Source organism: Schistocerca cancellata, chromosome 4 (genome assembly GCF_023864275.1).
Source record: "Schistocerca cancellata isolate TAMUIC-IGC-003103 chromosome 4, iqSchCanc2.1, whole genome shotgun sequence".
Classification (NCBI taxonomy): Eukaryota; Metazoa; Arthropoda; class Insecta; order Orthoptera; family Acrididae; genus Schistocerca; species Schistocerca cancellata.
The window spans coordinates 587,892,538-587,907,471 of record NC_064629.1 but is presented as its reverse complement, the minus strand read 5'-3'; the positions used below and the strand labels follow the sequence as shown (position 1 = coordinate 587,907,471).

General features: G+C 39.9%; 1 protein-coding gene across 1 annotated transcript in view; it reads left to right on the top strand.

Annotated features, from left to right (window-relative positions):
• Positions 1–347: 347 nt before the first annotated feature.
• The window catches only part of LOC126183653 (uncharacterized), a 51,210-nt gene continuing 36,623 nt past the window's right edge, over positions 348–14,934 (top strand). Inside the window, exons 1-3 of the mRNA XM_049925798.1 lie at positions 348–516; positions 1,995–2,143; positions 3,198–3,297. Of these exons, the coding sequence (XP_049781755.1) occupies positions 2,057–2,143; positions 3,198–3,297 (187 nt within the window). The 5' untranslated portion in view covers positions 348–516; positions 1,995–2,056. The remainder of the gene's footprint in view (positions 517–1,994; positions 2,144–3,197; positions 3,298–14,934) is intronic.

Sequence of the window (14,934 nt, the reverse complement as noted above, 5' to 3'; positions counted from 1 at the left end):
CAAATAGGCGAAATATAGTATAAAAACTAAGAACTATTAAGTCTATTAGCGGTCAAAGCAAACTTTATTACGGATTTTCTTGATCAGTTTTGTACGGCAAATTGCTGGGAAATGAAACATTTGAAAACACAGGCATTTATATTCTGACGAAATTATACACATCAATCAGTATTTATAAGAGAATACATAGAGCCCGGTTAGCTAATCTATTATCTTTTTTCATACTTAGCCAATAACTTCTTACACGACTGTATTTTTCACCTTCAATTGAGGTGACTCGATAGAAGTCAGCGATTATATTTCTATCTACACGCGCAGTTTCTCATATACTACTTCTCTGGTGTTTACGTCGTCGGAATGCTTGAATCCGTTAGGCCAGGGCGTTGCCTTGTTTTGTTGATTTCTGTTGTTTAGAAAATGTTGAGATGAATACAATTATTTGGATGGATCGTGGAGCCAGCTGATGAGTGAAAAATTGCTACTAGTCTGTCTATTGCCGCTGCCTATTATACTAAGGTGAGGTTTGTTAACAGAAATTGAGACATCGGATAAAATGTGAAAAATTCAAAATATGCCTGACAATCCACAATAATGATGTTGAAATGCACTGAATGTAGAAATCTTTATTTCTGTTTCCAAATCAACGTGAATTATGATGTTCTACAATTAGAATAATGTTGGCTGATTGTAATATATATATGTGGAAGAGGTTATTATGCACGTTCATGAAAATACCAGCATTGCTTGACATTACAAGAGTTGTTACACGTTTCACTCCGTTCTTCAGTGTCATTTGCTAGTCCATAAAATGTCCATTGCGAAATGTCTCCTTCATCTGAAAGTAATTGTTTTCATTTGGTCGGAGAAATCTTGTGTATTTGCGTAACGTGACAGTGATTATTTAAAATATTTTTGTATTTCGAGATATCTCATTAAGGCCATGGATTTTTTTGAACTAAAAGAGTGACGATCTGTTTCTACTGACCTTACGTGTATAATCCTACTCATTACTCCGGTGACAAAAGATACAGGCATGTATTTTATTTATTAGCAGTTCGTGTCGGCAGAAGTTGTCAAGCCACTATAGCTTTATGAGATACGTTGTGGTAGTTTGTTGTTTTTCACGGTTGTCATGGCACTGTAGCTTTATGAAATACGTTGTGATAGTATGTTATTCGCTATGGTTGACTTACATGCGTGGACCTGCCTGCCTAAGGTACCATGTATTTGTGTTTGTAAATGTGCACTTTGCGCGGGGGAGAGAGATGCATGTGCACCTTGCGGCAACTGGCCCACGGATATGTTTACATCTGTGGCTAATAGGGAACCACTTCATATTGACAAATCGATTCGAATTAGGGTTGAAGTACTGGAGACATGTAAGGTACACGGTTCACATGCTTATATTCAAGATTACGTTAACGAAAGTGTTAAAGTAAATTATGTGCGTCGTCATTGTTGGACATATCTTACATTCACTACCTAATAACAAAACTATATTGTGCCTTGTGTAGTATGCGAGTATTACAGTGCGAAGTAATTTGAACCTTCGATTAGAATCACCTTAAGACAGAAGGCTATTTTAGCCCGACGGCGGAGCGTTAATTTTTAAGTTCTTGGGATCACCGTTACGACAATTTATGGGCACGGTGTAACAAAAATTCTAGAAGTAACGTGAGTAAAGTAATGCAGTTGGCGCGCTACGTTGTACCCCGCCTGCAAAACTGCACTTGAATTTTATGTAGTTTGGCAATATTCAGTATAGGCGTTTATGCAATAGTTAATAGATAAGAGTTAATTGCCAGTTTACTGTAGTTTACGTAGTTGTTTCATCTGTGACATCATGTTTAAACTTCATTCTTGCTTTGCATACAGTGCTTTGTAATCAGTGCGTAGAATGTTATTTTTGATTATCATGGAAGTATTAAACTACCCCATAAACTTAGATATCAAATTCATGCATGATATAAAAAAACATTATTTTTCTATTTTAGCACCAGCTGCTGCCTTTTTGTTGCTGTCAAATCCTGATATCCCTTGAATATTTGGAACAAGAATGGTTGCCATAAGGACATGTTGGTCTCCTTGCATATGGAACAGCAATGTCAAAGTTGGAACCTACATGGTTGCAGCTTATACTGCAGTAAGTGTTTGACTCATAGATGCTGAGACACATTTTTCATGTATTGATTTAATTCGTATTTTTGATCAAAGTGGAATTTTCCATGGGTAAATTCATTATGGACAGAAATTTGAAGCTGTAATCTATGATGTGGATAGACATCTGTACTTGTCAGAAAAAGGAAATGAACTTATTCATTTGTTCACAGTGTGTCCATTTTATTGTAACAGTTACTGCTCATTGTTTGTTGAGGTAAATGCTCCTTGGACCTCAAAGCTAGCATTTTGGAAGACATACAGAAGTCTTTCCTTGTAGTGCATATAACAACTGAATGAAAGCATTACTGGGACAGTTGTAATGCACTGTGTGGAATTCAAATTATGTTAAAATTATATTACTTGAATCTAAGTAGTGTTTTCTCACTATAGCAGAAAGAATAATGTCTGTGGAAGAAAAATGTGTATGGTGATATGGATTTATGTGGTGGCACAGTTTTTGTGTAAGTGCAATGTTCTCTACATTGGTTGCCATGTAGTGGATGGGAGTTGTCAAATGTTTATGAAATATTCTTGGTCATAAAGTTCTAATTGTTTAAAATCATTGGGATCACTTTTAATATCTAGTCCCTTTTGATTTTGCTGTATACATTTATTGAACAAAAACACTCAGATTACTATCTTAAAGTTATGTGTCACTGCGTGTGAAAAACATTCAATTGTCCAAACTGGAGAGCTTCAGAGTCTTTCCCTGTTTTTTGTACATTAAAAGTTATTTGCTTTCCAAGAGATCATACAATAGAAAATTTATGTTTGACTGTTGAGATTTTTCTATGCTTGTGATGAGCACTATAGTCATAGGATGGCAGTGCACATACATAGCTCTATACTTATGAAGTAAGGTGTAAATTATGTTTCTTCAAGACACATTTAAAAATGTGAAGCGATCTATAACAATACCCACAGACTGTAATGATGTGTTTACACGATTTAGATTAAATTGTGCATAATGAGTTTTCACTTTAGATATGTTATCAAAAGTAACTGTTCATGTGTACTGATATGGTTTCTGTTTCCAGTCCTTCAGTGTTGTCCTGATTACACTGATTGCATATATGATGAGTGGTGGGGAATCAACCCAGCTATATTCACCATTATTTGAGACAGATGTCAGAGGATGTAAGTCAATATGATATTATAAGTAGTACAAAAATCTTTATAACGACAAATTGAGTCACCCAATAATTTAGTACAGGGTGTCCACTTTAAACATATAATATAAAAAGGTAGTTACTTGAGACATAATTGAGATATTTGTTGACAGTTTTCTTCTACAAATATGCTATCTCAAAAGGTATTGTTTAGTATTTTATCCATCCTCAGCAATTGTAGTTGTATGTACTGAAATAATAAGCAACCATTTGCATAAAAGAAATTTAGTTTCTGTACTGGTTTCATGCACTTAGTGACCTCATTCAGAAGGTTACACGTATCGTATTATTTGCGAGTGTCAGTACTAAAGTGCATGCAGCACAATGCTGTGGTCCTGAAAAATATATGCAGGAGCAATAAGTAATACAATACTAAATCCATTAATACAATATTTTAAGAGCATGATATTTTTGTTTCACTTCTTCGTACTAGTTTTATGCAAACACCAAACTACATGTAGGCATCTAAGAGCTCTTATTGTTTTAATAGGTTCAGTATTGTAATATTTATTGCCCCTACATATATTTTTTAGGATCATGGCATTGTGCTGTATGCACTTTATTTGATATCCACAAGTAATGCAATAGGCATAGCCTTCTGAAAAAAGGCTCTAAGTGCCCGAAACTGGTAAAAAATTTAAATTTCTTTTATGCTTCTTATTTTATTATAATATATTGTGTGTTTGCTTGCAGCAGTTGGTAACTGCTTTGTTTATGTGAACGCTCGTTAGTATCCATATGGACTCACAGCAGGTGTTCTGTGTGGTTTCTCTGGGGGAGCTAAAGACTTTTTACACTGGCACGTCGTGACATGATATTTCAACAAGATGGCGCACCATACCATTTTGCGAACATTGTGAGGTATTTATTGAATTGTGGGTTCCAGGATTGTTGGACTGGGAGAGTCCATCGACTGCTTGGTCCCCTAGAAGTCCAGACATTACCCCAATTGATGTTTTTCTGTTGAGGGTTTGTCAAGAATCAAATTTACCAGATCACATTTTATAATATACCAGACCTGCACCATCATGTATGTTTCACCTGCAGTGCTGCAACACCTTTGGAGAGAATTGGAATACAGATTACATGTCTCTCACACTACTATTGGTCTGCATATCAGGGTGTATTAGATATGTTAAACAAGATTTTGAGTTCCCATACTTGTAGGAACATACTGACAATAAATACATCAATGAATTCTCAAGTTATTATGTTTTATATTGTAATATGTATAATGCGGGCACCTTGCATTTAGTTATAATCACATGTAGATAAGCTAAAGTCTGCATTGTATTTGTGAAGGTACTGTTTTGAAAAGTAATATCCTTCTGCGCTTTAATATTTATGTGAACGTAAGTACTTGAAAACATTGTAGATGCTAGAAGTAGTGACTCTTGTTAATGAATAAGAACTGCCTTTGTACCATCCTTTTTTAACTTTTAGGGTACTTTGAAACTCATTAGATGTATTAAAATTGAGTGAAGACAATTATGATACCCTTGCTTCCATACAAACAGTGTATTGTCATGACATTTTCCTGTTGGGATTGAAGGTGATGCATAATTTGTTAGTGGGTAATGTGCATTTAAATCTGTTGGTAAATCAAAGAAGTTAGCAATACTTCATGGGGTTCTTGAGGCTGCTATTACATTCTTGTGAATAGCTGCACTTGGGATGTGCATGAGCTGCTGTGGTTGTGTGTCAAGATGAGGGGATCACACAGAGTGTCAGCAATGTCTTTGAAGAGTTCAGCATCTACATCTACATGACTACTCTGCAATTCACATTTAAGTGCTTGGCAGAAGGTTCGTCGAACCACAATCATACTATCTCTCTACCATTCCACTCCTGAGCAGCGTGGGAAAAACGAACACCTAAACCTTTCTGTTCGAGCTCTGATTTCTCTTATTTTATTTTGATGATCATTCCTACCTATGTAGGTTGGGCTCAACAAAATATTTTTGCATTCGGAAGAGAAAGTTGGTGACTGAAATTTCGTAAATAGGTCTTGCCGCGACGAAAAACCTCTTTGCTGTAATGACTTCCATCCCAATTCGCGTATCATATCTGCCACACTCTCTCCCCTACTACGTGATAATGCAAAACGATCATCATGACTCACCTTGTACAATGAGTGTATGAGGATGTCACACTAACGGCAACTAGCATTACGTAGTTTTTATTGCACTTTTGAGTCATTGTGTGACTCGTTTGTGTCAGCTGGCGTCTAATTGTCCACTGTATATAGCAACAGCTATACAAGCTAGTGGAGAGATTTGTGTGATAGGGGACCATGTTTACCTAGCAAGAGCTTACCACTTCTTCCTTTCACTCACCCTCACAAAACATGCCCAGGGCTTGTGCCCCAGCTGCCATACCCTAATTGACTGCTTGCACCTTTGGTGGTCAAAGAAAAATAAGTGCTGGTTTTTTGGTATGATTATAGTTTAGTGAATTGATTATGTGATGATTGTCTGTAAGACAAAGCATGTTGCTTTCTGAACAACGCAGTATGGCCTCTCGCCATTGTGCATCATCCATAAATTCACCCCGTGTCCATGGTATGATCACTTTCTGAACTTTTTGAACTGCCCATTGTAATTGTGTACACATCTTGTCACCATACTAGCGCTGAATTCACTTCTCATACAGAAACCTCACCCATGCTGCGAGACAGCTAAAAACATAAAACATTGCTATGTGAGAGCACATCATATGCAATAGTGAGTAGCTTGTTATAGTCAGTGAACAGTGGGCTTACAGTTTTTTAAGGAATCTGTAAAGTGTTAGGATAAATTACAGAGGGTGAAGAAAAATTCACGCACTCATACTTCGCAGCACGATTCCTCATGTACAAGCAATACATAAATGTCTCTTGTAAAGTTTCGTCCTTCGCATGTTTCTGGCAGTAAATGGATGTCACAGATTAGCAATCTGGCATCACTGTAATCACATGTCAGCCTCTGTCAGCATATAGTAGTAGTGCTGTGCAGTTGGTGTAGTGCATAGCATTTTGGGTTACTATGCAGGGGGTCAACGGTTCGATTCTGGATTGACACACATTTGTTTTTATTTGCTGAATGTAGTCTTTGTGGTACGGTATCTGACGTCTTAATCGTCATACAGCTATTACAGTTGGTCTTCTACAAAACATTTTCACTTATGTACATGAACACAGAAATGTAAGTACAGTTGATATCATTGCCCAGCTTTTAAAGAAGTCTTTTGCATGTCATGGGCGCAAATTATTTCACACCACTGTGTCTACTAGATTCCAAACTTGTTTTCTGTGTACTCTCCCACAGTGGTTCCATCGATTAGTATGAACTGTTATTCTTGCCACGTTCCGGTCTGTTACATTTCGTTAGGGCCTTACATCACCAGTAGGGCTAGCAACATGCTTTCAAATAATTTTCAAACTTATTTACCATGTGTGTGTATTATTACCATCGAACCACTAATTATGCCTTTCAACATTGATTCTGATAACCACTTGCTGTTTATCTCCACGTGTTACCATCATTGTCGTCATTATTATAATTGATGGAAATGTAGAAACATCATGTCCATTACCATTTGGGAAACAGTATAATTAAAAAAAAAGCACATTTCACAATTAGCAGTGTCTGTCTGAATCTGCAGAACAGAGGCTGTAAGAGAGGCGATGCGTGTAAAGTGGAACAGCCTGTTGCAAATAATGACGTGTTTATGCTGTATGCACTGTTCACCAGACAGGAACTAGTAGCTAGTGGAGTAACGCACCCGTGACAGACTCCATGTGTATTCGTACACATATTGTATTTTCTTCTTGTGTTATACTAAAACAGTGTGGAAGGTGTATGGCATACACAAACAATGAATATGTGGATATGCTTCTGGTCCATTATGCAGCTGATAACAGGGTTAGTGTTGCTGCTCGTGAATATGTTCCTAGGTGTACTCGTCAAAGTTGTCCAGATAAAAATGTGTTTCATCTACATCTACATCCATACTCCGCAAGCCACCTGACGGTGTGTGGCGAAGGGTACCTTGAGTACCTTTATCGGTTCTCCCTTCTATTCCAGTCTCGTATTGTTCGTGGAAAGAAGGATTGTCGGTATGCCTCTGTGTGGGCTCTAATCTCTCTGATTTTATCCTCATGGTCTCTTCGCGAGATATACGTAGGAGGGAGCAATATACTGCTTGACTCTTCGGTGAAGGTATGTTCTCGAAACTTTGACAAAAGCCCGTACCGAGCTACTGAGCGTCTCTCCTGCAGAGTCTTCCACTGGAGTTTATCTATCATCTCCGTAACGCTTTCTCGATTACTAAATGATCCTGTGACGAAGCACGATGCTCTCCGTTGGATCTTCTCTATCTCTTCTATCAACCCTATCTGGTACGGATCCCACACTGCTGAGCAGTATTCAAGCAGTGGGCGAACAAGCATACTGTAACCTACTTCCTTTGTTTTCGGATTGCATTTCCTTAGGATTCTTCCAATGAATCTCAGTCTGGCATCTGCTTTACCGACGATCAACATCATATGATCATTCCATTTTAAATCACTCCTAATGCGTACTCCCAGATAATTTATGGTATTAACTGCTTCCAGTTGCTGACCTGCTATTTTGTAGCTAAATGATAAAGGATCTATCTTTCTGTGTATTCGCAGCACATTACACTTGTCTACATTGAGATTCAATTGCCATTCCCTGCACCATGCGTCAATTCGCTGCAGATCCTCCTGCATTTCAGTACAATTTTCCATTGTTACAACCTCTCGATACACCACAGCATCATCTGCAAAAAGCCTCAATGAACTTCCGATGTCATCCACAAGGTCATTTATGTATATTGTGGATAGCAACGGTCCTATGACACTCCCCTGCGGCACACCTGAAATCACTCTTACTTCGGAAGAGTTCTCTCCATTGAGCATGACATGCTGCGTCCTGTTATCTAGGAACTCCTCAATCCAATCACACAATTGGTCTGAGAGTCCATATGCTCTTACTTTGTCCATTAAACGACTGTGGGGAACTGTATCGAACGCCTTGCGGAAGTCAAGAAACACGGCATCTACCTGTGAACCCGTGTCTATGGCCCTCTGAGTCTCGTGGACGAATAGCGCGAGCTGGGTTTCACATGACCGTCTTTTTCGAAATCCATGCTAATTCCTACAGAGTAGATTTCTAGTCTTCAGAAAAGTCATTATACTCGAACACAATATGTGTTCCAAAATTCTACAACTGATCGACGTTAGAGATATAGGTCTATAGTTCTGCACATCTGTTCGACATCCCTTCTTGAAAACGGGGATGACCTGTGCCCTTTTCCAATCCTTTGGAACACTACGCTCTTCTAGAGACCTACGGTACACCGCTGCATCAAGGGGGGCAAGTTCCTTCGCGTACTCTGTGTAAAATTGAACTGGTATCCCTTCAGGTCCAGAGGCCTTTCCTCTTTTGAGCTATTTTAATTGTTTCTCTATCCCTCTGTTGCCTATTTCGATATCTACCATTTTGTCATCTGTGCGACAATCTAGAGAAGGAACTACAGTGCAATCTTCCTCTGTGAAACAACTTTGGAAAAAGACATTTAGTATTTCGGCCTTTAGTCTGTCATCCTCTGTTTCAGTACCATTTTGGTCACAGAGTGTCTGGACATTTTGTTTTGATCCACCTACCGCTTTGACATATGACCAAAATTTCTTAGGATTTTCTGCCAAGTCAGTACATAGAACTTTACTTTCGAATTCATTGAACGCCTCTCGCATAGCCTTCCTCACACTACATTTCGCTTCGCGTAATTTTTGTTTGTCTGCAAGGCTTTGGCTATGTTTATGTTTGCTGTGAAGTTCCCTTTGCTTCTGCAGCAGTTTTCTAACTCGGTTGTTGTACCACGGTGGCTCTTTTCCATCTCTTATGATCTTGCTTGGCACATACTCATCTAACGCATTATGTACGACGGTTTTGAACTTTGTCCACTGATCCTCAACACTATCTGTACTTGAGACAAAACTTTTGTGTTGAGCCAACAGGTACTCTGAAATCTGCTTTTTGTCACTTTTTCTAAACAGAAAAATCTTCCTACCCTTTTTAATATTCCTATTTACGGCTGAAATCATCGATGCTGTAACCGCTTTATGATCGCTGATTCCCTGTTCTGCGTTAACTTTTTCAAATAGTTCGGGTCTGTTTGTCACCAGAAGGTCTAATATGTTATCGCCACGAGTCGGTTCTCTGTTTAACTGCTCAAGGTAGTTTTCAGATAAAGCACTTAAAAAAATTTCACTGGATTCTTTGTCCCTGCCACCTGTTATGAACGTCTGAGTCTCCCAGTCTATATCCGGCAAATTAAAATCTCCACCCATAACTATAACATGGTGGAGAAATCTACTCGAAATATTTTCCAAATTATCCTTCAGGTGCTCAGCCACAACAGCTGCTGAGCCAGGGGGCCTATAGAGACATCCGATTACCATGTCTGAGCCTGCTTTAACCGTGACCTTCACCCAAATCATTTCACATTTCGGATCTACGTCAATTTCCTTCGATACTATTGCACTTCTTATCGCTATAAACACGCCTCCCCCTTCACTGTCCAGCCTGTGTCTGCGGTATACGTTCCAATCTGAGTTTAGGATTTAATTACTGTTTACGTCTGGTTTCAGCCAACTTTCTGTCCCTAGTACTATATGAGCATTGTGACCGTTTATTAATGAGAGCAGTTCTGGGACCTTTCTGTAGACGCTCCTGCAGTTTACTATTAGCACATTAATATTGTTATTCCCTGTTGCATTTTGCCTACTCCTACCTTGCCGCGTCTCAGGAGGCGTCTTGTCGGGCCTAGGGAGGGGATTCTCTAACCTAAAAAAAACCCCATGTGCACTCCACACGTACTCCGCTACCCTTGTAGCCGCTTCCGGCGTGTAGTGCACGCCTGACCTATTCAGGGGGACCCTACATTTCTCCACCCGATAGCGGAGGTCGAGAAATTTGCACCCCAGATCTCCGCAGAATCGTCTGAGCCTCTGGTTTAAGCCTTCCACTCGGCTCCAAACCAGAGGACCGCGATCGGTTCTGGGAACGATACTACAAATAGTTAGCTCTGATTTCACCCCCCGAGTGAGGCTTTCCGCCTTCACCAATTCCGCCAGCCGCCTGTACGAACTGAGGATGACCTCTGAACCCAGACGGCAGGAGTCATTGGTGCCGACATGAGCAACAATTTGCAGTCGGGTGCACCCAGTGCTCTCTATCGCTGCCGGTAGGGCCTCCTCCACATCTCGGATGAGACCCCCCGGCAAGCAGACAGAGTGAACACTGGCCTTCTTCCCCGACCTTCCCGCTATTTCCCTAAGGGGCTCTGTCACCCGCCTAACGTTGGAGCTCCCAATAACTAATAAACCCCTCCCCCTGTGTGCCTGCTCGGACCTTGCTGAAGGAGCAGCCACATGTCCACTCACACGGCCAGCCTCCACATTCACCCTCCGCCTCGTGCGCCGCGAACACCGCTGAACCTGCCACTCCCCTTGGGGAGAGGGTGGCCCAACCGCGCCCAGTACACGCGAAGATGTCTCGACAGCAGGGACAGTGGGTGAAGCATGTAACACCTGGGGCTTCGTCTTTGGGAGACAGGTTCCCTCCTTCCACTATCAGGTGATAGAGGTCATCCATGGATTCGCCATACTCCAGCTACTGAGGAAGCTATTCTGTAGGTTAAACATCAAGAATGCCAGCAAAGTACATGTAGTGTAGCAAGGTAGCTGCGTGTCTCACAGTACACAGTTGTTGATGTGCTGTACAAGCATAAGTTGCACCCTTATTATTCTTTAATGCAATACCTGGATGCTGTCTGCAGATGACCTGTAAGTCATCTGAATTTTTTTGCTGGGGGGACACTTGAAGGAGCAAAAGTATTATACTCCATTGGGGCATGTGGAATAACTGGTAGCACATGTTCATATTGCTCTTGTATCTTTGGATGCAGCCATGTTGTGAAGAGATCACAGCTGTGTGACGCAGCGGGTCGTGCAATGTTCGGAGCTGCAGGGGGATAGTGTTGAGCATCTGCTCTGAGGGCAGTGTATTCTTTTGTGAACATCATGTGATCATTACTATGGAAATTATTCATCAGATTACCTTCCACTAGGAATGTGGGTGCACTCAGCGACTGTGATATGATTTACAGATGATAGAGCACAGAAATCAGCAGCCCCTTTTTGTACGTTTTATTTGGCAAATCTAGATTTCGGCTTTTGCCTAGCCATTATCAATGCCTTATTTCATAATATCAATGCATGTCAGTTCCCTGTTGTTCGGACGTCTGTTACAGTTCTTTCAAGAGTAGTCTCGAAAGAACGGTGACGCTCGAACAACGGGACTGACATGCATTGATACTATGAAATAATGCATTGATAATGGCTAGGCACTAGCCAAAATCTAAATTTGCCAAATAAAACCTGCAAAAAATGATGACTGACTGCTGTGCTCTGTCATTTGTAAATGGAAATTATTATTGTCAAAGGTTGCTAATGTATTACATCTGAGTGGACGTATTGCATGTAGTATAAATGACTAGTAGATGTTGAGTGCAATCATGTTTAGCATCTCAAAATTGTTGTTCTGTTTGTAATTGTTTTGTCGTGTGACTGGTCATTTGTTTCAGCTATCCAATTATGACTTGTCTGATCATGTTTTTGTTATGTTCACTGTTACAAGCCACTGTACTATGTAAATGTTGGATATGTGTGGCTTAAGAAATGGTGTATTCTACAGTATTATATGGCAGAATGAAAATGGCAAATGAAAACAAATATGCTTCGAACAGAATCGAACCCCCAACCTCATAAAGAATACCAGCTGCACAGCACTATGCCTATATGCTGACACCATGAATGTGATAACAGTGTGACTGCCAATCTGTAATACCCATTTACTGCCAAAAATATGTGCAGGATGAAGTTTTGTGACAGACATTTTTGTATTGCAAGTATGTGAGGAATCATGCTGTGATGTCAACGTGTGTGAATTTTTCTCTGCCCTGTATAACAAGTAATCACCTGTATATGAAATGATTATCATAAGAGTTGAAAACATGCATGCTCCAGATAAAACTTCTTTGGCACTGAGAATTCAGTTGAGGAGAAATATAGGGAAAAGTGAATTAAATCCCTCTGCCCTTCAACAATGGACCTTACTGTTGGTGATATGGCTTGTGTGCTTCAGTGATAGAAATTGCTGTACCATAGATGCAACCACAGCAGACGGGTATCTGTTGAGAAACCAGACAAACGTGTTTCCTGAAACGGGGCAGCAGCCTTTTTAGTAGTTGCAAGGACAACAGTCTGGATGATTGACTGATCTGGCCTTTAACATCAGCCAGAACGGCCTTGCTGTACTGGTAATGTGAACAACTGAAAGGAAGAGGGAACTGCTGCTGCAGTTTTTCCCCAGGGCATGCAGCTCTACTGTATGGTTAGGTGATAATGGCCTCCTCTTGGGTAAAATATTACAGAGGTAAAATTATCCCCCTTTCGAATCTCCATGTGAGGACTACTCAGGAGGATGTTGTCACTAGGAGAAACAAACCTGGCATTCTACAGATTGGAGGATGGAATGTCAGATCCCTTATTGGGCAGATAGGTTAGAAAATTTCAAAAGAAAAATGGATAGGTTGAAATTACATATAGTGGGAATTAGTGAAGTTTGGTGGCAGGAGGAACAGGACTTCTGGTCTGGAAAATACAATTTTGTAAATACAGAATCAAATAGCAGTAATGCAGGAATAATTTTAGTATTGAATAAGAAAATATTAATTCAAGTTAGTTACTATGGACAGCATACCTAACACATTATTGAAGACAAGAGGGACACAAACTTGTTGTATATGTGGAAGAGACTTGGAGATACCAGAAGGTTTCAGATTGATTATATTATGGTAAGACAGAAATTTCGGAACCAGATTTTAAATTTGTAAGATATTTTCAGGGGCAGATGACAATTTATTGGTTATGCACTGTAGATTAAAACTGAAGAAATTGGAAAAAGGTTGGAAATAAAGGAGCTGGCGCCTGGATAAGTTGAAAGAACCAAAGTTTGTTCAGAGTTTCAGAGGGAACATTAGGCAAGAGCTGACCAGAACAGGAAAAGGAATACAGTAGATGATGAATGGGTAGCTTTCGAGAGATGAAATAGTGACAACAGCAGAGGATCAGATAGGTAGAAAGACAAGGCCTCGTAGAAATCCTTTGTGGGTGAAAGGGGGTACAAATGTCTAAATAATGAGATTGACAGGAAATGCATACTGGCTAAGCAGGAATGGCCAGAGGAAAAATGTAAAGATTTAGAAGCATGTTTCAATAGGGGAAAGATAGATGCTGCCCACAGGAAAATCAAAGAGGCCTTTCGAAAAAAGAGAAGTAGCTGTGTGCGTATCAAGAATTCAGATGGAAAACCAGTCCTAAGCAAAGAAGAGAAAGATGAAAGGTGGAAGGAGGATCTACAGTGTCTGCACAAGAGAGATGAACTTGACAGCACTATTAAAGAAATGGAAGAGGATGTAGATGAAAATGAGATGGGAGCTATGATACTGCAAGAATAATTTGACAGAGCACTGAGTAACCTAAGTTGCAACAAAGTCCTTGGAGTGGGTGGCATTCCATCAGAACTAATGATAACTTAGGAGAGCCAGTCATGTCAAAACTTCCATCTTGTGTGCAAGATATATGAGACAGGTTAAATATCCTCAGACTTTAAGGAAGAATGCAGTATTCCAATTCCAGAGAGAGCAGCTGCTGACAGGTGTGAACATTACCAAAATACCTGTTTAATAAGTCAGGTTGCAAAATACAAACATGAATTCTTTACAGAAGAACAGAAAAATTGGTAGAAGTCAACCTCAGGGAAGATCAGTTTGAATTCTGGAGAAATGTAGGAACACACAAGGCGATACTGACCCTATGACTTATCTTGGAAGATGGGTTAAGGAAAGGCTAACCTATGTTTATAACATTTGTAGACCTAGGGAAAGATTTTGACAGTGTTGACTGGAATACTCTCCTTGAAATTCTGAAGGGAGCAGGGCTGAAATACAGGGAGTGAAAGGCTATTTGAAACTTTATGGAATCAGGACAGCCGTTAAGAGTGAGGGACATGAAAGGGAAGCAGTGGTTAAGAATGGAGTGAGACAGGGTTGTAGCCTATTCCTCATGTTGTCCCATCTGTACATTGAGCAAGCAATAAATGATTCCAAAGAAAAATTTCGAAGTTCAGGGAGAAGAAATAAAAACTTCGAGGTTGGGCAATGACGACATAATTCTGACAGAGGCGCAAAGGACTTGGAAGAGCAGTTGAACGGAATGGACAGTGTCGTGAAAGGAGGATATAAGGTGAACATCAACAAAAGCAAAACACTGATAATGGAATATTGTCACATTAAATCAGGTGACACTGAGAGAATTAGCTCAGGGCCGAGGTACTTGAAAGTAGTACACAAGTTTTGCTGTTTGGCCAGCAAAATAACTGCTTATGGCCAAAATAGAGAGTACGTAAAACATAGACTGCTAATGGCAAGAAAAGTGTTCTGAAGAAGAGAAATTTAACATTGAATATAGAATTAA